This window comes from Somniosus microcephalus, chromosome 5 (assembly GCF_052327205.1).
Source record: "Somniosus microcephalus isolate GS21.2 chromosome 5, FLI_Smic_1.0, whole genome shotgun sequence".
Lineage (NCBI taxonomy): Eukaryota > Metazoa > Chordata > Chondrichthyes > Squaliformes > Somniosidae > Somniosus > Somniosus microcephalus.
This window is the reverse complement of record NC_140991.1, coordinates 99100749-99126644: the sequence shown is the minus strand read 5'-3', so window position 1 is coordinate 99126644 and position 25896 is coordinate 99100749. Positions and strand designations below refer to the sequence as shown.

General features: G+C 47.7%; 1 protein-coding gene across 1 annotated transcript in view; it reads right to left on the bottom strand.

The window, feature by feature from the left end:
- The window catches only part of LOC147117226 (raftlin-like), a 167058-nt gene that overhangs the window by 14162 nt on the left and 127000 nt on the right, over positions 1-25896 (bottom strand). The window contains exon 8 of the mRNA XM_085988025.1: positions 10785-10888. Within this exon, the coding sequence (XP_085844151.1) occupies positions 10785-10888 (104 nt within the window). The remainder of the gene's footprint in view (positions 1-10784; positions 10889-25896) is intronic.

Here is a 25896-nt window from a genome sequence, read left to right as displayed (position 1 = left end):
CAGGGCGCAGCTGGTGTTAAGGACTGAGCGGCGTCAACGGGGGAGAGAGGCGAGAGAGAGCAGAGCGCAGCCGGTGGTCAAGGGCCGAGCAGCGTCAACGGGGGAGAGAGGGGCGCAGGAAAATGCGAGGCGCTGCCATTGCCACGAGGACCGCAGAGAGTGGCGTTGGCAGCAGCGCAGGAGCAGCGCATGAAACCCACAGGGCGTCACCATTTGCCACGAGGACCGCCGAGAGCGGCGTTGGCAGCAGCGCGGGAGACGCCATTTTAAGCCGCAGCGCGGAAGAAAGGAAAGTGCGGGAGACGCCATTTTAAGCCAGTCTAACCACACCCAAAAATGCCGAAGAGTGTCAGTATCACAGCGTTCAACAATGAAGTCGAAGATTGGACGACATATGTCGAACGCATAGAAGTATACTGCAAGGCGAATGAAGTGCCAGATGACAAGAAAGCGCTGGTATTGTTGAATTCAACGGGTGCAAAAACGTATGGCTTACTACGAAACCTAGTAACCCCAGAGAAGCCAGTGGAAAAGGATTTTGAAAACATAGTGTCAATCCTACAGGACCACTTAAACCCCACACCGCTGCTGATAGCAGAAAGATTTAAGTTTCACAAAAGGAACTAGCATAAAGATGAAAGTAATGCTGAGTATTTAACGGAACTGCGCAAGCTATCGAAACACTGCCAGTTTGGAACGGGACTAGCAGATACTTTAAGGGACAAGTTTGTGTGTGGGCTTCAAAGTGAAGGAACCCAGAAACGGCTTCTATCAGAAAAGGATCTTACGCTGGACAAGGCTTTCAGCATTGCAGTATCACATGAAACAGCAGCACGGGGCGCTGCAGAGATACAATGGAGACCGCAAGAATATGGCACAAATGAAATGTCATACGGAACAGTGAAGTGCTATCGCTGCGGCAGAACAACACACGACCATAATGATTGCTGGTTCAAGGACAAAGTGTGCAGACAGTGTGGAAAAGTAGGACACATCGCAAGAGTCTGCAGGTCGGGAAAGAAAACCAGCAGCAAGAAATCTCCACAGGAGGAGTACAAGAAGGTACATAAGGTGACGGAGAGTAGTTCAGACGAACAGAAGAGTGATACAGACTCCGGAAGCAAGGAGCTGGGTTGTCTGAAACTACATAATGTGATCAAAACGGAGGATCACCAAACTATCTGGGTCACGCTCAAGATAGCAGGAGTCCAAGTGAAAATGGAATTGGACACAGGATCAGCCCTAACAGTCATAAACTGAAGGGACTACAAGCGGCTATTCTCACATATACCCTTGAGAGATACAAAGATTGTCTTGAAGACGTACACGGGGCAAAAAATCTACCCCAAAGGAAAAATAAGGGTGAACGTTATATATAACGGCAAGGAAACACCAAAAATGGACCTATATGTATTGCCAGATGGAGGATCACCACTACTAGGACGTGAATGGATCCGGAAGATACAGCTAGATTGGCATTCCATACAAGCACTGACTGTAGATGCCAAAAAGGATGATGACGTCACACCTGGATGACTGTCAAAAATGCTAACTGACGCACAAGAAGTGTTCCAGCAGGGACTCGGAACACTAAAAGGCATAACAGCGATGATCAAAATAGAGGAAAATGCACGCCCAAAGTTTTTTAAGGCCAGACCGGTACCTTATGCGATCCGCCCAGCCGTCGAAGCAGAGCTGGAAGGTTTGGAACGTTCAGGAGCACTGTCCAAAGTGGACTGGAGCGAGTGGGCTACACCCATCGTTCCTGTAATGAAGAGGTCATTGAGTAATACGCCTGGGGAACCAAAGGAGGTTTGCATCTGTGGGGACTTTAAGGTGACAGTGAACCCAGTCCTTCACACTGTATAATATCCGCTTCCGCGGATTGAAGATATTTTCGCCTCGCTATCTGGAGGGAAACGCTTCACTAAGATTGATCTGGCCCAGGCGTACCTGCAAATGGAGGTAGAAGAAGCCTCAAAACAGTACCTCACGATCAACACTCATAAAGGTCTCTACCAATACAACCGGCTGGTGTTCGGGGTAGCATCAGCTCCGGCTATTTGGCAAAGGGCAACGGAACAAGTCCTGCAAGGGATTCCAGGGACCCAGTGTTATTTGGACGACATCCTGGTCACGGGCGAAAATGACAGTGATCACCTCGCCAACCTGGAGCAGGTGCTCACTAGATTGAAGAAATATGGGCTCCGAGCTAATCGCCACAAATGCGAGTTTTTCCAGAAGCAGATCTCGTATTGTGGCCATGTTATTGATAAAGAGGGGTTACATAAGTCCCCTGAAAAGATTGAGGCAGTAGTCAAGGCTCCAGCACCGGAAAATGTGTCACAACTGAGGTCGTTCCTCGGGCTGGTGAACTACTACCATAAGTTCTTGCCAAATTTGTCTACCATACTACACCCACTGAACACCCTACTGCAAACGGGGGTACCATGGAAGTGGAATGACGAACGTAAACGAGCTTTCCAGAAGAGCAAAGCATTGATCACATCAAAAGAGGTGTTGGCTCATTTCAACCCAGCACTACCAATTCGGTTGGCGTGTGATGCATCACCCTATGGCATTGGAGCGGTGCTGTCGCACAAATTCCCGGACGGCTCGGAGAGGCCAGTAGCCTTTGCGTCTCGGTCACTAACTTCAGCCGAGCGTAACTACGCCCAGATTGACAGGGAGGCCCTCAGCCTAGTGTGGGGAGTGAAAAAGTTCAATCACTATCTGCACGGGCAGAAGTTCACCTTGCTGACTGACCACCAACCACTTGTCTCCATCTTTAATCCAAAGAAGGGCGTTCCGGTGATGACTGCGCAACAGCTACAAGGATGGTCCCTTTTTCTAGGGGCGCACCAATATGAAATCGAGTATAAGGGCACGAAACAGCATGAAAACGCTGATGGGCTATCACGCCTGCCACTGCCTACTGCGGAGGAAGCACCAGCAGTGGATCCTGTCAAAATATTTCATTCGACTATAATTGAATGCTTGCCAGTAACTAACGCTGCTTTAGAGAAGGAGACCCGAAATGACCCGACACTGTCTCGGGTATATGATTTGACGGTGAAGGGATGGCCAGCACATGGCGACTCACTGTTGCCAGCATTCTCATCCAGAAGGGAACAGCTGTCAGTATGCCAGGGGACCTTGATGTGTGGATCCCGAGTGGTAATTCCACCCAAGTTAAGGGAGAGAGTGCTCAATGAGCTTCACGAAGGTCATCTGGGAGGGGTGAAAATGAAAAGCCTTGCTAGGGCTTATGTGTGGTGGCCGGGGATCGATCAGCAAATCGAGGACCTGACAAAGAGCTGCTCAGGGTGCCAGAAGGTCCACAATGCACCACCACATGCCCCTCTACACCCATGGGAGTGGCCCTCATCTCCATGGCAACGGGTGCATATTGATTTTGCTGGTCCATTCATGGACTCAATGTTTTTAATAGCCGTGGATGCGCACTCGAAATGGCCTGAGGTGATCAAAATGTCCTCCACCACCACGGAGAAAACTATTGCAGTCCTACGGACCATTTTTGCCAGGAACGGCTTGCCAGAGCAGATTTGCTCTGATAACGGACCACAGTTTGTGTCCGAAGAGTTTCGAAGATTTATGAAAAGGAATGGGGTAAGGCATTACACATCTGCCCCATATCATCCAGCCACAAATGGATTGGCTGAGAGGTTCGTACAAACCTTTAAAAAAGCAGTAAAGGCCATGTGCGATGACGACATTCCACTGCAGCATAAGGTGGACAATTTCCTGTTAGCCTACAGAAATGCAACACATGCAGTCACCAACCAGGCCCCGGCCATGATGTTCTTTAACCGAAGGTTGAGATCTCGTCTGGATTTGCTCAGACCAAATGTATGAAGAGATGTTGAGAGTAAGCAATTCCAGCACATCAATGAGAAGTCAACAAGGAGCTTCAATGTAGGGCAACCAGTCTTGGCCCGCGACTACCGAACAGAGAAATGGCAACCAGGAACGATATGCACACGGCAGGGGCCACTAATGTACACAGTGGACGTTGGGGAGAGCATCGTGAGACGCCATGCTGACCAGATCCTAGAGTCACAGGAACGAGTCAACCCCATGCCTCGCCCATACGTACCTGGTGATGAACCCGACGTACAGGTAGCATCTACCCCAGAAACAGTAGCATCGGAAGCTGATGAACCAACCGACGACAGGGGGCCAGAATCGCCTCCGCACCAAGAGCAAGACACTCGGGAAAGGCGCTATCCAGAAAGGATCAGGAAGCCTCCCCAAAGACTGAATTTATAAATAGACTATTTTCAGCTAATGTTGCATGTTAAAAGTGTTAATTGTAATTAGTTTGATATTTAATTGTTAAATGAGTGTTATGGTACTGTTAATCTAAAAGGGGAGGAATTGTAATGTATGTACCTTTAAGGGGGGAACTACTTTCTACAGCTCATGTATACTGTAGTACCGGCAGTGACCACACCTGTATATAACGCTGAGTAGTAATCTGTTGTTTCAGTTGCAGTTTGAACCACGTTGAGTAAACACCTGTTGTACCGTTCTCTGCAGTCCTTTTCTTATTATTACACGGACGTAACATTTATTACTTGTATACCTCTGTAAGGACACCTCTAAGTTGCCTCCTTTCAAAGGCATAACAATAACAACTGATGTTTATATCGCCCCTTTAACATAGAATAACATCTCAAAGTGCTTCACAGAGGTGTAATGAAAGTTTGTACTCTGAGCCAGAGAAGAAGATAATAGGAGAGATGATTAAAAGCTCGGTCAAAGTTTTTTAGGAGGGTCTTAGGTGAGGGAGTGTGGGGTCACCTATGGTGGGGTGAAGGAGTGGGAGTACAAGACCAAGCCCCTGAAGTTATATTATAGCATACCAGAATATGCATGCTTAATTGATTAGTCTGAAATTATCACTCCTGTTTAAAGTAAATGGCTTAACACCACTTCTGAAATAGCAGAGTGAAATTTCAAAAGATTATGTTACACATTCCTGCAGTTGTATCCAATGGTATAATTTCAGGGTCTAAATGTTCCTGTCAGTCCTCTGGCACTTGAGATCAGTCTCTTTGTTCATCTCTGCACTGCTTCCAGTGTTTGAATTCTTGCCTTGTTTCTTGGTGACCAAAGCTGGGCGCAGTAATAGAGAAGTGACCAGAATGATGGGGGTCGCAATTTAAATTAGTCACGTCCCATTGAGCCCCACCCTCCAGGTTAAGCTCCAAGCATAATTAGAGCCTAGGACTGGGAGCTGGCACAGTCTGGAGAAGCGGTAAGATTTCCTGTGGAGGTGCAGGAAAAGGTAAGTTGCTGTACAATTAAAGTGAAGTTGAGATGTGTGGTAAACCACTGTATTGTATATTGCCACCTCTGGGTGGCGCTGTGTATGGAGGCATGCCTCAGCTGACTCCACCCACCACTGTGTGGGTTTCGTTCAGACTTGTTCAGTCACTCACGAAGAAGCATGGTCTCTTCTTAGCTAATAAAAGCCTTATTCATCTCTTCTTTCGACTCATCATCTCTTCTTCGACTCATCACCTTTTATGAAGTAATTGATAAGCGTATCAATTTTATTAGCTAAAAGTTAAATGGCGACACCTGAGGAGCAACAACAGCAACGGATACAGCAGACATTGCTGAGAGCCCTCAGACCACCACGCCTGGACCTCGACCCTCAAGATGTGGGTGCATCAGCCAAGTTTGAACACTGGCTGAGCTGCTTTGAATCCTTCCTCGCAATCTCACAGGTTACAGAGGAGGATCACAAACTGAAAATTTTGATCGCCCAGGTGAGCCATCAAGTATATATGCTAATCCGGGACTCTAATACGTACGTGGCGGCCCTCGAGCTACTAAAAGGGCAATATACGCGCCCAGTGAACACAATTTACGCCCGACACCTCTTGGGATCCCGCAGGCAGCAACCGGGAGAATCGGTAGGGGCATTTGCACGGGCGCTACTGGCACTCTGCAGAGACTGCGATTGTAAAGCGGTAACGGCTGTGGAGCACGCGCAGGGACTCGCCTGTGATGCCTTCGTCAGGGGCCTCCAGTCAGACCACACCCGGCAGAGACTGCTAGAAAGCAAGGAACCCGACCTGAAGACGGCCATTGCCCTTGCGCTCTCGTTAGAGGAGGCCCACCGAAACCTCGAGGCATACCCCCGTAACGGCGCCGAGACATGGCAATCGAAACCGTGGGACACGGGACCGCCGCCCCTGGCACCAACCGCTGCAGCGACCCAACCGAGACAGCAGCCTCCGGTAAGAACTGCTTCGATGCCCAGTAACCAGGCCCAAAAATGCTATTTCTGTGGCCAGTTAAAACATCCCAGAGCGCACTGCCCAGCTAAGACAGCTACCTGCTCGGGCTGCGGGAAGAAAGGCCATTACGCTAACGCCTGCAAGGGGAAGCCAGCCAGCAGCGCAGCGTGCGGGCCGTGGGAGCAGCCATCTTATCCGCCATTTTGTGTACCCCCGGCCGCATGGCATCCGCCGCCATCGTATCCAACGCACTCAACCGCCATTTCGTCACCGGAACCGACCACCGTCTCGGCGGATGACTATAGTGACTCACTAAGCCACATACTGGATCAAGCCCTCCCTCACCATCTATCCAGCTCCATGATGGATATCGCGGTAAACGGCCGCGCCACCAGTTGCCTGATCGACAGCGGGAGCACAGAGAGTTTCGTCCACCCCGACACGGTACGTAGCCACTCCCTCACGATTCTGCCAACGCACCATCGCATTTCTATGGCGTCCAAGTCCCAGTCAATGGACATCAGCGGCTACTGTGTGGTGACCCTGTCAGTAGGGGGCACTGAATATAAAAAATTTAAACTGCTAGTCCTGCCCCGTCTTTGCGCTGCCGTCCTGCTAGGGTTGGATTTTCAGTGCCACCTTAAGAGTGTCACACTAGCATACGGTGGACCCCTCCCCCCACTCACAGTCTGCAACCAACAACTTTTAAATCGCCCGCTGCAAACCACCTGCAGCCTTTCCACATTAAAAGTCTCCCCCCCTCCCCTGTTCGCTAACCTCACCCGCGACTGTAAACCCATCGCTACCAAAAGCAGGCGGTACAGTGCCGGGGACAGAGCTTTTATCAGCTCTGAGGTGGAGCGGCTCTTGAAGGAGGGCATTATCGAAGGTAGCACTAGCCCCTGGCGAGCCCAGGTTGTAGTCGTTAAAACCACTGCAAAACGCCGCATGGTAATCGACTACAGCCAAACCATAAACCGGTACACCCAGCTGGACGCGTACCCCCTCCCTCGCATATCTGATATGGTCAATCAGATTGCGCAATACAAAGTATTCTCCACCATCGACCTTAAGTCAGCGTACCACCAGCTGCCCATCCGCCATGAGGACCGCCAGTATACTGCCTTCGAGGCAAACGGCCGCCTCTACCACTTCCTTAGGGTCCCCTTCGGCGTCACCAACGGGGTTTCGGTCTTCCAAAGGGAGATGGACCGAATGGTTGACCAGAACGCGCTGCGGGCAACCTTCCCCTATTTGGATAACGTCACCATCTGCGGCCACGACCAGCAGGACCACGACGTTAATCTAGCAAATTTCCTCCGTACGGCCCAACGGCTGAACCTAACGTACAATAAGGAAAAATGTATGTTTCACACCAAGCGCCTGGCCATCCTCGGCTGCGTGGTGGAGAACGGAGTCATCGGGCCCGACCCCGACAGAATGCGCCCCCTAATGGAGCTACCCCTTCCCCACTGCCAAAAAGCACTGAAGAGATGCCTGGGGTTTTTCTCCTACTACGCCCAGTGGGTGCCCCTCTATGCAGACAAAGCCAGGCCCCTCATCAAAGCCACCTCCTTCCCCCTGACACCAGAGGCGTGTGCAGCCTTCACTCTTATCAAGAACGATATCGCGAAGACCGCAATGCACGCGGTGGATGAGTCCATCCCCTTCCAAGTGGAGAGCGATGCCTCCGACTTCGCCCTAGCCGCGACCCTTAACCAGGCGGGCAGACCCGTGGCCTTTTTCTCAAGGACCCTCCAGGGCCCCGAGACGAGACACTCCTCCGTCGAAAAGGAGGCCCAGGCTATTGTAGAAGCGGTGCGTCACTGGAGGCATTACCTGGCCGGGAAACGATTTACCCTGCTCACTGACCAGCGTTCAGTAGCTTTTATGTTTAATAATAAGCAGAGGGGTAAAATCAAGAACGACAAGATCTTGAGGTGGAGAATCGAACTCTCCACCTACAATTATGATATCTTGTATCGGCCAGGGAAACTCAATGAGCCCCCAGATGCCCTATCACGTGGTACATGCGCCAACGCGCAGAGTGATAGGCTGCAGTCCCTCCACAATGACCTCTGCCACCCGGGGGTCACCAGGTTTTTCCATTTTATCAAATCCCGTAACCTGCCCTACTCCATCGAGGAGGTCAGGACCATGACCAAGAGCTGCCAAATCTGCGCCGAGTGCAAACCGCACTTCTATAGGCCGGACAGAGCAAGCCTGATCAAGGCCACCCGCCCCTTCGAACGCCTGAGCGTCGATTTTAAAGGGCCCCTCCCCTCCGCTGACCGCAATGTGTACTTCCTCAACATAGTTGATGAGTACTCCCGTTTCCCCTTTGCCATCCCTTGCCCAGACATGACCAGTACCACGGTCATCAAGTGTCTGAATGACATCTTCGCTCTGTTCGGGTTCCCCAGCTATATACATAGCGACAGGGGCTCATCGTTCATGAGCGACGAACTTCGGCAGTACCTGCTAACAAGAGGTATCGCCACGAGCAGGACCACCAGTTACAACCCCCGGGGGAACGGCCAGGTGGAAAGGGAGAACGCGACGGTTTGGAAGGCAGTCCTCTTAGCACTAAAATCTAAGGGCCTTCCGACCTCCCGCTGGCAGGAGGTCCTCCCTGCAGCGCTCCACTCCATTCGGTCACTGCTTTGTACTGCCACTAATGCGACCCCTCATGAGAAAATGTTCGTTTTCCCCCGGAAGTCTACATCGGGAACCTCGCTACCGGCATGGTTGACTTCTCCTGGGCCCGTCCTACTGCGGAGGCACGTGAGGACGCATAAAACGGACCCCCTGGTCGAGCGGGTGCACCTCCTACACGCCAACCCCCAGTATGCCTGGGTGACATACCCAGACGGGCGGGAGGACACGGTCTCCATACGAGATCTCGCACCCTCGGGTACCCCTGAATTACCACCGTTATCCCCCTTACCACCGTTATCCCCCTTACCACTGTTATCCCCCACCACCCCTCCCAACCCAACCCTTGCAGACGGCATGCCAAAGCCCCAGGAATCTTCGCCAACCACCCAGACACCAGACCCGACGTCGGATGCTGTAACACCACCGCCGCCACCACGACGATCAGGACGTCAGACAAGGCCTCCTGATAGACTTAACTTGTAGTACCCTTCACCCCGCCGGACTTCACATTAAACAAGGGGTGAATGTGGTAAACCACTGTATTGTATATTGCCACCTCTGGGTGGCGCTGTGTATGGAGGCATGCCTCAGCTGACTCCACCCACCACTGTGTGGGTTTCGTTCAGACTTGTTCAGTCACTCACGAAGAAGCATGGTCTCTTCTTAGCTAATAAAAGCCTTATTCATCTCTTCTTTCGACTCATCATCTCTTCTTCGACTCATCACCTTTTATGAAGTAATTGATAAGCGTATCAAGATGGAACCAAGGAAAAACTGCACAGTTTTCAGATTCAGAACTTGCTTAAAATCTGTTTCATCTCTAACTTTTTCCAGTTCTGACGAAAGGTCATCGACCTGAAACGTTAACTCTGTTTTTCTCTCTACAGATGCTGCCTGACCTGCTGAGTATTTCCAGCATTTTTGTTTTTATTTCACAGACCTCACTATTGCCAAAAGTCTGCTCCTACACAGATCAGTGGAAATGCTGAAGAAGCTCCCACTGGAAGTAGAAGCATGACTGCTATAGCTCCTGGACTTTGGGGAATCTTTCCAGGCAAAAGAATTGCAGTGACCTCCAGTTGCCCTGTTGTGAAAGTGATGAAGGTGTTTGTCCTGGTGAACCAACTGGCTTGTTTGATACAACTGTGCACTGCATATTGCTGTGGGAGGAGCTGGAGACACAAAAGTTCAGGATTTGGTGACCATGACTGCCACTGTGTGACAACCCCTTGGTGGAGGTTGTCTGTAGGTGAGATTGCAGCAGGGACAACCTGCTTCCTTGGTAAACATCAGCCTGCGAAGACAGTTCTCTTCAGTCTCAGGTCGGTGTAGCTGGGTCTGTAAACATAGCTGCATAAATAATGGTGAGTGCAGGCAGCCCACCTCTGATGTAAATGCAGCTCTCTGGCATCCCTTCTTTCAGCTTCTTCTTCCACTTCCAAAATACCCAAGCAGAAGGAGCAATAAGTGCAGTAGTCATTTTATCTATTTCTGATTTAACAACCAGAAATCCATCAGTTCCCTTTAAGAAATCACCTCCTGGACCAGACCTGAATGTTTGTGACCATTATACCAATATTTATGAGAGGACCATACACTGTGATATCATGTTGCCTAGTTGGGATTTTTTGCTGAGCCTCAATTCCATCAGATTACCATCAAATTGAATATTAAAATAATGCACTTGAAAACTCTGTGACAGAGCAATTAACACAAGCAAAAGTGCCAAACAGAAATTATCAAGCCGTGTAGCCAAGTGGGGATCAAGCAAAATGGATCCTCACCCATTTCCCAGCCCTTGCATACCTGTTCAAGTTGTTGAAGTTTCCCTTGACATGGCATAAAATATCCTACCTGTCCCTCTTTACTATAGGAGTAGGAAGCACGCAGGTTAACTGCCAGCCATATGCAGCCAGAGAATTCAGCAAGGGAACATAATCAGTTTTCACCTCGGCTCCCTAAAGAAAGAAAAAAAAAGCAAGCTGTTAATGGTAACCATGTTAATTTTGATCATTGATGACAATATTATTTCATATTGAAATGTTGGTTTGAATTTCTTTTGTTGCTTTTATTATTTTTAGTGCTGGCTGCCCGTTGTTAAATTATTATTTTTTAAAGTGAAGTGTTATGGTTTCAGCGAGCAGTGGGATACAAGTTCAATCCCCCATTCTGAGTTACGTTGCTGTGAGGAGTGTAACAGTGGAACAGAGGCATCTCTCCAAGGGTGGAGAGAAAATTGGATCGAGTGTCATCACTGGAGCTGCTCTGGTCCAGCTCTTTGTAGTCAGCTCAAAGTGACATAGGCAGAAGCCTAGGGGTTGGTCCAGGCTCTCAGTCACATTTGGCTGCAGACTAATGGTCCTCAAGGCACTTGAACTCTGAAAATGTGGGGGTGAAATTCCTCCTGTTGAATAACTTTAGTGAAAAGTCAACATGATTACCAAATGGAATTTCCCATTTCCTGATTCTTTTGCTAAAATTATCAACAAGAGGAACTTCATCCTCTTAATATTAAACAATGTAAAGCCCCGTACATATATTGCAGCCTGAAGGACTTACTATTGTGTTATTCTTCAGTTATCATTATTTCCAACTCACTCCTATTTAATTCTTTTTTCTCTTAAATGTTCCTCACAAAAAGTAAATCGCCTAACTTGGCCTCTCAATTCAAATGGCCTTTTGCTGTAAAAACAGAACTTAAGGACTTTGGGGAATAAAAAAAAAATTGTATGTCATTTCTAAATGATTAAAAATGTATTGATTTAACATTATGTACGCTTAGCCATCTGTCTAAAAAGTCAACTCATTTTATTTTGAAATGTAATTTCTACAGAATAAACATTGGCTTCAGCTTCCTTAAGAATTAGATGCATATAAAATTCCTTTCCCGGCATGCTGTTTCTTAAATAATAAAAACTTTAAATAACAAAAATTTACGTATGAGGTTGAATGAACTGAATAGGAACTTGAGGATAGTGTCATACAATCGCTTCCTGTCATAATCCTTCAGAATAGGTAAACCCAATGCTGCTCATGTTATACTTTCATCAAAATACTGTACTTGTCTTACTTCTCGCTATCCCTTTGAGATGTAATGAGCAGCATGATTGCTATTAATTTCATACATGTATATAATTATATTTCCATTGCAGGGAGCTAAAATCGGTTGTGTTGTTGCTTCAAATAATGGGTTATGGTGGTACTTTAAGAATCAGGCTGAAGGCACGGTACTTTATAAATACATTACTTCAATCACAGTGGGGGAGGGGGTAATGCTTTACAGGTCAGATCAAACACAAGCCTTATCCTAGTGTTGACAGCTCAGATGAAACTTGTGGAATAGTGGACCCTGCACTAATTCATATTGGATCTATTTTCCTTTCTGTCTGAACTATCTGTATGATAAATTACATTTGTGAAAGATATTGGGGGAAAAATTCAGTATCACCCCGTTTGGGGCGCCGTTATCGGCCGTGCGCAAAGTTTAGTGCTTGGCGCTAATTATCACCTCCGACAGCAAACTTGGCTTTTATCACCCCTGGAGGTGATTGGAGCGCTAAATCAAGCACTTCACACCTGTCTTAAGGCGCAAACGCCGAGGAGTGAGGCGCTACCTCAGAGTGCTGGCGAAGCAAGGAAGGGCAAATCAAAATAAACCTGCAAAGTGCTGCTCAGTACTCAAAACTCCTTCACACAGCGTTGAATCTCTCCAGAAGTCTCTCTCTCTCTCTCTCTCAGACTGCATGGTGCAAAAATGTCACCGACAAAAAAAGGCAGGAAGCGGTCGCCTTTAAATAGCGCTCCCCTAGTCCCTTTCTGACAGCATAACGCTCCCCTCAACCTGTCATTGCTAACGGCAGGCAGTAAGGCAAGGGGCGCCACTCAATATCCGGTCCGGGGCGCTAACGGGGCGTTGCGCACTCGACTGACGTCACAATCTGCCGGCGCAGGAGATCGTGGCAGTAGTGTTTAGCGCCGCTACAAAATGTCTAGTTAATTTCGCGAGCGGCACAAACATCACCGCGCCCGGCCTCTAGTTGCTTTGTGCCCCAATTGGCGCCCTCTTAAGGCGCTAACGGGAGGCGCAAACAACTGAATTTTTCCCCCATTAGTTCAGCTACCATCTTAGGAACAAGTACCTAGAAAAAAACAACGTAAAATTTACAGTTAAGTCCTTCATATTGTAAAGGAAAAAGCCATATTCCAAGAAATACACCATCCTATGAACAGATTTCTGATATTATTAATACATGACATACAGGGTTTAAAAGTCTGGAAAGCCTCGGCTTGCTTCCGAAAAGTCTGCAGTTTGGAACCAACACAATAGCAATGCCCAAGTAAAGTGTTAAAAACTGACACTTCGAACAGAAACATAGAACATTAAAAAACCATGTGCCTTTGTAAAAAGTAACATCAAATGAAAGACAGGAAATATAAGTCAGTAATATAACCAACTAAGATGGCTAGGAAAACAAACACCCTATTTGAAGTGTTTTTGATTTACATGTTGTAAAAGATACCTACAGAACACTTTGAAAATATGACTTCAATAGATACACCAAGCAATTACATTGTGTTTGTGTTGAACTTGGAACACATAGGAGTCACGACGTCTGATAATAACCAGTTAAGCCAATATTAAGAATTGAATGGAAGCCCTTCGATAAAAATGACGTCAAAGAGATAAATCTGTTGTGGTCATTTTATGATAAGTTTTGAAACGCCTAAACAACAGACAGAAGTCTGCAAGCTAACAGCTAAACTGACAATAAGAATAGAAAAGAAGTCAACAGAAAGAATGACTAGAGATAATTAGCTTACATCAGCAGAAAACTTCAAAGGATAAACCACTAAAAAAAGGTATAAAAATAGAGCTTTTCAGATGGAAAGTCAGAAGTCACTGGAAAGGGCAAGCATTTCTCAACTTCAGAGGCAGTCTCTGTAAGTTTTTAATTCTTTGAGTCTCGGGGATCGAAAAGGTACTCTAATTTGATTTTGGTGGATATTCTGGATTAAGAAATAATAAGAAATGTAAAAATGTACAAAGTTAAGATTAGAGAATAAGGATCGCTGATAATAAGAAATGTAAGCGATTTGTATTTTGAACTGTTAAGGTTGCGATTGACTCAACAGCTGTTAACTGTATGTCGGCTCTTAAATAAATTTATATATTTTTAGAATTGTCTCAATTAGTATTTCTGTATCAAACTCGCGAACTCAATCTCTGTATACTCTTTTGTGAGGAGTTGCAGAATTCGGGGGGGGGTTTCCGGACCCTCATAATATCCGGAAGGTTACAGACTAGTTAAACTTATTAAAAGTGCTATCTGGAGGACAGTAACATCTTTACGTCGTTCCTTTCCTTTAGAGAGAGATAGCCTGGACCTTTAGACCCAATTAAGCGTCTTATAGAATTCAGCTATCTCTAACTTTAGTTGAAGGTGAACATCTGAGGAATACGCCTGATTTGGGGTAGCCCGAAAAGGGCTAGGACTAGTAGTTATCCCTTCACTATAAGTCAGGTGGTTTGTATCACCTGGGGTTGATATAAAAACAACTCGAGAAGGGTTAATCTATTGTTTTGGAAACTGGGATGGGGGGGGCAAGAAGAGGTGTCTGAAATATTAAATCAGTCTAATAAGCTTCAGCACACAAATAGCAAGGTGGGCCCTTAACCTACCCGCCCATCATACACACTGACCCAGTTACTGTCCTTTATATGACACATGGCCTGAAGCTCCAAGGCAATATCATGTATTGATTTGTAGCAACTTGAGTCACGGCCTACTAAAAATATTAGTTTTTAATAAATGCATCATTTAAAAATGGGCCATGAGGATTTGCACGGATGTGATTTAAAGCACTAAAATATAATGTGCAATAACCCATGGTGTTATTTTAAGGATTCATACAAACTAATCAAACAATCCACAATATTTTTGGTTCATTATGGCTTTTGACAAATTTAGCACAATAAGTGAACAATCCAAGTATCAGAACTACAAACCTTGCACTAGATGCCAGCAAATATTAGGTGCACGGGGTAATGAACCACAGTTACGGAAAGCTATGAAATATCATTGACAATGGTTTGAAAAGAACATCTGGAAGGCAGAATCTATTCTCCAAACTTGGGGTATCACTTTCCTTTGATGACTATTGTGTTAGTCCTGTTAAATCTCTGAAATTGTTAACAGACGTCAACACAAAGGAGTAGATTTTGGCCTGGAAATTTGTCTCGGGCGGTGGTGCAAAATGGGCGGCATGGGATTGCAGTCAATGAACTGAATATCAGGCGCAGCGTATAACGAGCGGCCGACCCGATACAGCCCATTATACACAGTCAATGGAACTGAATATCAGGCACAGGGTAAAACGGGCGGCCAATCCGATACAGCCCGTTATACACAGTCAATGGAACTGAATATCAGGCGCAGCGTATAACGGGCGGCCGACCCGATACCGCCCGTTATACACAGTCAATGGAACTGAATATCAGGCACAGGGTATAACGGGCAGCCGACCCGATACAGCCCGTTATACACAGTCAATGCAACTGAATATCAGGCACAGCGTATAACGGGCGGCCGACCCGATACAGCCCGTTATACACAGTCAATGCAACTGAATATCAGGCGCAGCGCATAACGGGCAGCCGACCCGATACAGCCCGTTATACGCAGTCAATGGAACTGAATATCAGGCACAGCGTATAACGGGCAGCCGACCCGATACAGCCCGTTATACACAGTCAATGGAACTGAATATCAGGCACAGGGTATAACGGGCGGCCGACCCAATACCGCCCGTTATACACAGTCAATGGAACTGAATATCAGGCACAGGGTATAACGGGCAGCCGACCCGATACCGCCCGTTATACACAGTCAATGGAACTGAATATCAGGCGCAGCGTATAACGGGCGGCCGACCCGATACAGCCCGTTATACACAGTCAATGGAACTGAATATCAGGCACAGGGTATAACGGGCAGCCGACCCGATACCGCCCGTTATACACAGTCAATGGAACTGAATATCAGGCACAGGGTATAACGGGCGGCCAATCCGATACGGCCCGTTATACACAGTCAATGGAACTGAATATCAGGCGCAGCGTATAACGGGCGGCCGACCCGATACCGCCCGTTATACACAGTCAATGGAACTGAATATCAGGCACAGCGTATAACGGGCGGCCGACCCGATACCGCCCGTTATACACAGTCAATGCAACTGAATATCAGGCACAGCGTATAACGGGCGGCCGACCCGATACAGCCCGTTATACACAGTCAATGGAACTGAATATCAGGCACAGCGTATAACGGGCAGCCGACCCGATACAGCCCATTATACACAGTCAATGGAACTGAATATCAGGCACAGCGTATAAAGGGAAGCCGACCCGATACCGCCCGTTATACACAGTCAATGGAACTGAATATCAGGCGCAGCGTATAAAGGGAAGCCGACCCGATACCGCCCGTTATACACAGTCAATGGAACTGAATATCAGGCGCAGCGTATAAAGGGAAGCCGACCCGATACCGCTCATTATACACAGTCAATGGAACTGAATATCAGGCACAGCGTATAACGGGCGGCCGACCCGATACAGCCCGTTATACACAGTCAATGGAACTGAATATCAGGCACAGCGTATAACGGGCGGCCGACCCGATACAGCCCGTTATACACAGTCAATGGAACTGAATATCAGGCACAGCGTATAACGGGCAGCCGACCCGATACAGCCCGTTATACACAGTCAATGGAACTGAATATCAGACACAGCGTATAACGGGCGGCCGACCCGATACAGCCCGTTATACACAGTCAATGGAACTGAATATCAGGCACAGCGTATAACGGGCAGCCGACCCAATACCGCCCGTTATACACAGTCAATGAACTGAATATCAGGCACAGCGTATAACGGGCAGCCGACCCGATACAGCCCGTTATACACAGTCAATGGAACTGAATATCAGGCACAGCGTATAACGGGCGGCCGACCCAATACAGCCCGTTATACACAGTCAATGGAACTGAATATCAGGCGCAGCGTATAACGGGCGGCCGACCCGATACAGCCCGTTATACACAGTCAATGGAACTGAATATCAGGCACAGCGTATAACGGGCAGCCGACCCAATACCACCCGTTATACACAGTCAATGGAACTGAATATCAGGCGCAGCGTATAACGGGCAGCCGACCCGATACCGCACGTTATACACAGTCAATGCAACTGAATATCAGGCGCAGCGTATAACGGGCGGCCAATCCGATACAGCCCGTTTTGCGCCACCGTCCAAGTCAAATTTCTAGCCCTTTGACTTTTGGGCAGCTGACCAGCAGAACCCATTCTGGTGGAGAACATAAGAACATAAGAAATAGGAGCAGGAGTAGGCCAATCGGCCCCTCGAGCCTGCTCCGCCATTCAATAAGATCATGGCTGATCTGATCCTAACCGCCAATCTACTATCACAGAACTATCTCCTGAATCTAACAGAATTAGACACACGAAATAGGAGCAGGATCAGGCTACACGGCCCCTGGGCCCGCTCCGCTACCCACAGGGCCATGACCGATCTGAACCTAGACTCATGTCCAAATTCCTGCCCGCTCCCCGTAACCCTTAATTCCCTTTACTTCTAGGAAACTGTCTATTTCTGTTTTAAATTTATGTAATGATGTAGTTTCTACAGCTTTTTGGGGCAGCATATCCCATGGACCTACCACCCTCTGAGTGAAGTAGTTCCTCCTCATCTCAGTTTTGAAAGAGCAGCCCCTTATTCTAAGACTATGCCCCCTAGTTCTAGTTTCACCCATCATCGGGAACATCCTCCCCGCATCCACCCGATCCAACCCCTTCACAATCTTATATGTTTCAATAAGATCGCCTCTCATTCTTCTGAACTCCAATGAGTAGAGTCCCAATCTACTCAACCTCTCCTCATATGTCCATCCCCTCATCCCCGGGATTAACCAAGTGAACCTTCTTTGTACTGACTCGAGAGCAAGTATGTCCTTTCTTAAGTATGGACACCAAAACTGTATGCAGTATTCCAGGTGCGGTCTCACCAATACCTTGTACAACTGAAGCAATACCTCCCTATCTTTATATTCTATCCCCCTAGCAATGAAAGCCAATATTCCATTGGCCTTCTTAATCACTTGCTGCACCTGCATACTAACCTTTTGAGTTTCGTGCACCAGGACCCCAGATCCCTTTGTGCTTCAGTACTTTCCAGTTTCTTGCCATTAAGATAATAACTTGCTCTACGATTTTTCCTGCCAAAGTGCATAACCTCACACTTTCCAGTATTGTATTCCATCTGCCAAATCTCTGCCCACTTACTTAGCCTGTCTATGTCCCCTTGCAGGTTTTTTATGTCCTCCTCACTCACTACTTTCCCTCCCATCTTAGTATCATCTGCAAACTTTGATATGTTACACTCGGTCCCCTCCTCCAAATCATTAATATAGATTGTAAAGAGTTGGGGACCCAGCACTGACCCCTGCGGAACACCACTAGGCCCTGTTATTCTGAGGCCTGGTCATTTGACTCCGACTGTTTATGGGCGACAGAAATTTCAAGCAGCTAGGATACCGGCTATAGCTGCAATTAGGTCCAGGGTGGGGAGAGGGTGAGGCAAGGCCGAGGGGGGGGTGAGCCTGGGCTGGCAGTGGCCCACAGTAATTTGGTGGAGCCCAGAGGAGCACCCCTGCTCTTCCTTGCCCTACAAAACAAATGTGAACCTTACCTTTCCGAGGATTCTTTCGCCTAGAAATTCAGTTGGCGCCGCGCCAGGGCTTTAGCGCCGGAAAGTTAGCGCCGGCGCTAAGTACCCCTGCGCGCGCCAAAAATTCAGTAGCGCCGCGCCCAAACGGCTGCCGGCGCTACTGAAGGGTGTTTGCGCCTGAAAACTGGCGCTACGCGCCGCATTGCGGCGCTATTCCGGTGCTGCCGCGCCCGATGCAGTGCGGCAGGCTCGGGAAGTGCAGGCCTCCTCCTTCAGTTAAGGAGGAGCTGCCTGCACCCGCCCGCTGGCCGGTAAAATCGCCACAAAAATGAGCCCGGCACCTCGGAGAAGTGCCGGGCTCGCAGCCGAGAAGCATCTGTTCCGCGGTGGGGGGGTGGGGGAGTCCGGGGAGGGAGGTGTGGGCAGGCAGCCGGCGGGAAAGCGGCCGGCCGCCGCTCCACCTTTATGCGCCGGCGCAAAGTCGTGTAAGACTCTGTTGCCAGAGTCTTAGTTGCGGCTGCCACGGGCGAGGCGGCCGCAACTGAATTTCGGCGCTGGGGCCCGTCGGCATGGCAACCGGGACGCTGCGCACACCGATGACGTCATCGGTGCCGGCGCAGCGCTACCGGTCTACCGCCGATTCCAGGGCCCCAGGGAATTTTTAAACTGGCCATAACTCCGGCGCTAGGCCCTCCAGCGCCCCAAATGGGGCGCTAGGCCTACTGAATTTCTAGGCCTTTGGGTTTAATGCCAGAAAAAGAGGTTGGAGTGTGGAGAGCGCACGTTCGGACCACTTCTCTACTAAAATTGCATTTGGGGTGCTATGTGCAACTTAGGACCCCAATTTCCATTTTAAATGGACCTACCACCTAACTCAGGGGGGTGTTCCTGGTGCTTAACAGTAGACCCAGGGGAGCAGTGACAGCAGCAACAGGTCGGTAAGTCATTCACCACCATTTACGGGGCACTCTTTCCACCCCATAATTTGTTATGTCATAAATGACGTGAAAAAGAGGCTTTAGAAAAAGATAAATAAAGATTATACTGGAGATAGAAAACTTCTCACACACTAAATATCACGATTCTTTCAGTCACTATTCAGGTATGACACCAGATGTGAATGACTGTAGTTACGTGTACATCCCAAAACACATCGACCATGAGTTTCCACTAGGTTACGCTGGTATTTGCAGCGCAATTTGCCCAAAATCAGCAAACCAGCGCAAAAAACACAAATTACGTCCTATGCAAAACTGCGTGCTGGAAGCAGGCCCCACCCACAAAACTGGCCCCGCCCCCAGATTGAATTAATCACCATGGCGAGTTTCTGTTAATTGCACTCGTTTGTGGGCCTTCGCAGAGGGTCTTTAAATTAAGCTTTTTTTTTTAGGCACAAGAAAATTAATAGGCACCTTTTAAAAATATTTTTTTAATTTACTGAAAAACTGACTACTGTACACCAGTCTAACTGATAAATGGTTCTGTATAGTTTCTTAAAGTCATTTTCAGTTATTTAAAATCGGGTTACTCACAGGTCGCAGACTAGATATTCTGATCAAAAATGCTTATTTTTTGTGATAAACCCATTTTTAGTTGAATTATTAAAACTGCGCTGGTATAGAGTCCAGCACAGTAATAGAAATCCTCAGTGGGCTGAATTTTGCCAGTGCTCAGAGGGCTGGTTTGGAGGCGGGTCTGCTGTCAAAGTCAAAAAGATTGACAGCGGGCCAGTATCCCGCTCTGAACCCGCCTCCTTGTCAGTTTTCCAAGTGCCGTTTCTGCCTGCGTTTTCAGACACGGCACTAAACGGCGGGTCATGCAATTGTGCTTGTTAAGAGGGTGTTTAAAGTAATTAAATCCCCATTTTCCCAGCTCCAAAGCATTTTGCCAGGTTTTCCATGAGGTTCCCATCACTTGGGGATCACGCCAAGTAAGTATGTTGGGTTCTGAACAACTCTCCATTTCTTTCAATGGGTGACAGAAGTGTTTGGAGTAATCTCTCTATCCACTGTCACCTCCTTGGAACAACCTATCTCAACATTGACAGATTGCTTCTGTCATCTCAACCTCACCTGCCATCTATTCCATCAGCATCGGTGCCCTGAAAAAATCTCACCTTGGTCCTCAGAATCCCAAAGCGATCAGCCCCAACACCAGCAGCACCGGGCACACCAGCAGCACCAACATCCACACCAACCTTCTCCGCAATCAACTGATGCTGCACTGGACACAAGGCTTTATCACCCGTGCACATTGCTACCTGGCAATTGACTCACCATGTCCAGATTAGCTTCACTTAACACTGTACACCCTGGCTGCCACATGATGCGTCAGGTTGGCACCACCCCACACCAGCACCATAAAGCATCCCTACAATGTCCAAGCCATTCCTTTCACACTCATCACCATTGCAAGGTACAGTTATGTCTCACCATTCACTGCAACTCACTAAGCCACTTCCAAAGGTGCACACAAATCTGTCCAAGAACACAGTGTTGAAAATAAAGGTTTCAATGTTTGACACCACATTACCAGAAACTTCACATGAACATTGGCTAAAACACACAAGTGCCTACCCTTGTGTGTTGTTAGTTGGCATGATTGGTCTAGGATCAGGTGAGTGTGAGGAGTGTCTAGTGAGATGAGGCAGTGATAATGTAGACAGAGAGGGATGGGTGGAGGTGCAAGTTAAGTTGGTGTGAGGAGTAGGGTAGGGAAGGCAGAGTGAGGGGGATGTGATGAGTGACACAGCAGGATGAGGTTGAGTGTGGCATGGCAGTAACGTTTCGTGATCTACTGAAATCATTGAAAGGTTTGCGCTACTGCAGCCTGGTCCTCCTGATGACACCCCTGCTTGTGCCCTCCTGTGCAATGTGAAACCAGGCTGCGTTGGGTCCTGGGGAGGTCTCTTCCGTCCATTGGAAGGGAAGAGAATCTCCCTGCATGATGTGACTCCCACCATAACCATATGGAGGGAGTCAAAGTAGAGCTTGGGTGCAGCTGTGCACCTTTGTGCAGTGCTTGTCAGTGTTTGCAGCACCTCAATGCTGTAGAACACTGACAGCAGAACTGTCAATCAATTTGGACATGGCCCCTTTAAGGAAACCTGCAGATGACGTCATCAGACCCGCTTCCTATTAATTGGCCGGGAACCTCGCAGGGCGGGCTTAACAAGGTCCATCATCGGAATATCTTGTTGGAGGCCGGGATCGAGACAGATGCGAGGTCCCCACACGCCACCGACATCGCCCGCCCCGGACCCGCCGAGGTTGGAAAAGTCCAGCCCAGTGTGTGGGGTGAAAACCATCTCTTCTGAGTTTGTGCAGGAGGGTGATACCAAGTCGGAACAATTATACAGCAAAACTCAGAATTACAGCTTTTTTTTTTACATACAAATCTGATACTTAAAAGAGTTGTAAAATGGTATCATTAGGTTCCCTTCACCAAATGTGTGCCATTTCTTATAGAAAAAATGTGTGTTTGGAATATGTCTTTTTTAAAGCTGTTCTTACATTCTTATGCTATTTTGTTTTTGTTTCTTACCCTGTCCCTTCTTTGCATTCCTTTCTGTTTCTATACTGTACAAACCTAAAGCTTACAGTTTCTCAGAAAGTTATGTGGTAGTAAATTTTAATTAGAGACATTTTAAGTTGGGGATAACCTGGTGAAACCCACTTAAATGTTAATGCAGCAAAATTGATGCAAAATACTGAATGACAATTGCCTACTGTTCTGACTCTGGAACCCTGTCATTAGTATAAATGCAAATCTTTCTTTTCTTTCTAGTATGTTTCCTACTTACAATAAGAATGTCCTCATTTTTCCCCACCTAAAAGGTTTTGCAAGTGAGCTGTTTCCAGTCTCTGCCAATTCTGTTCTTCAGCTGACTGTTAGGAGGTCACAAAGCAGCCCAGGGTGCTTTAGTCACTGATGTTTCCTTCCTTCCTTCCTTTGGCACTGCTCCCTAGGGCATGGCCAAGATTATGCATTAGAATGCACGTCTTGACAGATCAAAATGGTATCACTTCCTCATATTTGAACTGCTGCAGGAAATTGGGCTAGAATTTTGTTTTGATAATGAAGATCCAGTATCAAAGATTCTCATCCCTGTTCTTAATTAAAAGTAGAATTCTTCCCATTATATAGGATCAGTATGGTTTCAGCCAATATTAAGGGCTAGACTTGTACCAGAGGAGTTATGAGGCCAGAAGTATTGCCTAATCCCTGACAGATTGATATCCCACTAATGTCAGAAGGGGATATGGCAGATATAACACAGTATCAACCTATACAAGGGTTTCAATGAACACCTGGTCACTGACTCAAACATTCTTTAGAATAGAGGCAACAGTTACAAAGAATACATCAGAAACACTAGAACAATTGATAATGGGTGGTACAAATGAATGTGGCTTAGAGAATTCAAGAGACAGTGGTGATTGCTGCATTGCTGAGGTGCCTGATGTTTCAGTGTTGGGAACATGGGAAGCTTTGAGATTGCTCAAATGTGGCATTAAACCACGGGGGCAGGGAAACCTGTGGAAACATGACTTCTTGGGGGCTAAATTGGACAGCCCCCAAAAACGTGCACGGGGATCGTGATGCACGATTAACCCACACCCGTTGTTTGAAATGCAGGCAGCACACCATCTTCGTGCAGCGTGTTCATTAGTATGATTTCTGCGTGCAGCCAGTACTAACCTTGCTGTTCATTAGCTGCACACATCAGCGGAGACCTAATATCGTTACTAATTTGCACCACTTAAAGCTAGCCTGCACTACTTAAAGCTAGCCTGTACCTCTTAAAGGGAAGGTGCATTGTGGCTGGAGAAGGAGCTGGGAGTCGTGTGAGAAGTAAATCTAACCTGGGAAACAGTGAAGAATAGCACAACATGGGAGAGAGCGGGTTCCAACATTTTTCGTGCAGCACTACAGGTTTTGATGGAGGAGATGGAAAGGAGGAAAGATATCCAGTGTCTGCAGGTGGCCAGGAGTCCCTTCAGACACATGGTTAAAAGGCAGTGGGAACAGATAGCTGAGACAGTCAATGCCAGGAATCAAGCCCCGAGGACCTGGATCCAGTGCTGCAAGAAGTTCAATGAACTCACACGAGTGGGTGAGGTCAGTGAATTCATCTTCAAATGCCATATCCTACCAACTGCACCACTAGCCTCAACAACTCCTCAATTCACCACACCCCCCATCACTCATCTACCAACAATCTCTATCAATCAAGATGCATATCTAACATTCATAGCTTTACCTCACCCTCACACGCTTAGCACTGCTGCAAGCCTCACTCCCACAGCTCACAGCTTGCACACACTGCCAGCTATTCAACCATGACAGCCACATCATCCAAACAGATTCCATGACACTCACTGATACACTTCCCTCTCTCTTACAGGGGAAGGTGGCACACAACCAGCGGCAGCAGGAACTAACTGGAGGGGGCAGGCAGACAGTGCTGGAAATTATGGGAATGGTCATTACTGAGGCCATGGCCAGAGGCGGGGCTGAAACCATTGAAGATGACGGTATCCTCATACCTACTCCTCCATCTCACATCCCACTTCCCCGTCAGCCCAAAATTGCTGCAGATGGTGTAAGTATGCACCTCTTACTTTCAACCCCTCCCCTCATCACAACCTTACCTTTGTGTCTTTTAACTTTCAGATACCCAAGAACTGCAACCTATCTGGGCATTGGAGAAAGACCAACAACAGAGTGATGATGAAGACACACCGTCACTTGATTTCACGGTTGAAGCCACCAGCTCAGATACTGACACTGTGCGTATCTTAGAGGTTAGCATAGAGGCAGGATCTGTACGTGGTGAGACACCGGGCATGAGTGCACTGCAGCCAGGGCAGGGGCAAGGATAGCGCAGGTGCCAGCTCGCTGGAGGGCGAGACTGCACATGAGTTCTGCTGCAGAGGACTCAGATGAGGATGTCAATGGGCCAGGCTACAGAAGAAGGCTGATGGGCATACACAACAAAATGCTTGGTGCATTGAGGAGCCTGCCAGAAAGCCTGCGTTCAATGCCAACATAGAAACACAGGAATAGGAATAGTCCATTTAGCCCCTCAAGCCTGTTCTGCCATTCAATGAGATCATGGCTGATCTGCAACCTAACTCCATATACCCGCCTTTGCCCCATATCCCTTAATACCTTTGGTTAACAAAAATCTATGAATCTCAGATTTAAAATTAACAATTGATCTAGCATCAATTGCTGTTTGTGGAAGAGAGTTCCAAAATTCTACCACCCTTTGTGTGTCGAAGTGTTTCCTAATTTCACTCCTGAAAGATCTGTCTCTAATTTTTAGATGATGCCCCCAGTCCTAGATTCCCCAACCAGCGGAAATAGTTTCTTTCTATCTACCCTATCTGTTCCCCTTAATATCTTGAAAACTTTGATCAAATCACCCCTTAACCTTCTAAATTCCAGGGAATACAACCCTAGTTTGTGTAATCTCTCCTCGTAATTAAACCCCTGGAGTGTGGGTATCATTCTGGTAAACCTATGCTGCACTCCCTCCAAGGCCAATATATCCTTCCTAAGGTGTAGTGCCCAGAACTGCTCACAATACTCCAGGTGTGGTCTAACCTGGGCTTTGTATAGCTGCAGCATAACTTCTACCCCCTTGTATTCTAGTCTGCTAGATATCAAGGAGCATGAAGGAGTCCGGCACCAACTTCGCACAGGGCTTTGCACAGAGCTTGGAGTCCATCCTTTCCAACGAGGAAGTGGTGGTCAACTCCATGATGCAGCGTCTGATGGCCGATGTCTCAGTTTCCATTGCAGCAAAAGCAGCATCTACCCAACATCTGAGTGCTGCAGTGGAAACTCAGACTGCTGCCATCATGGCTATGGATACCAGTGTGCAAAGGGGCATCCAGGGCATCACAGCACTCCTGCAATCTGTTCTCTAACAGATCTGTTCCCTAAAGACTCTCTGCAGATATGGCCTCTTGCTAAGAGAACTTCCCCCCTTCGCTGGTTTAGCAGCTTGTCCTGCTCTGCATGGCCTCTGCTCATTCTCCAAGTCATGCTCATGCTAAGTGGAAGCCCTACTCGGCCACCCATGTCTGGAGCAATTGGCTTGAGCAGAAGTCTTGAAGTCAGCAAAAAGTCCTTCAGCACCTGCCACACGACTTCCTGTAGACTTTTACAACTTGAAACAACTATGGAAAGCACCTAACACTTG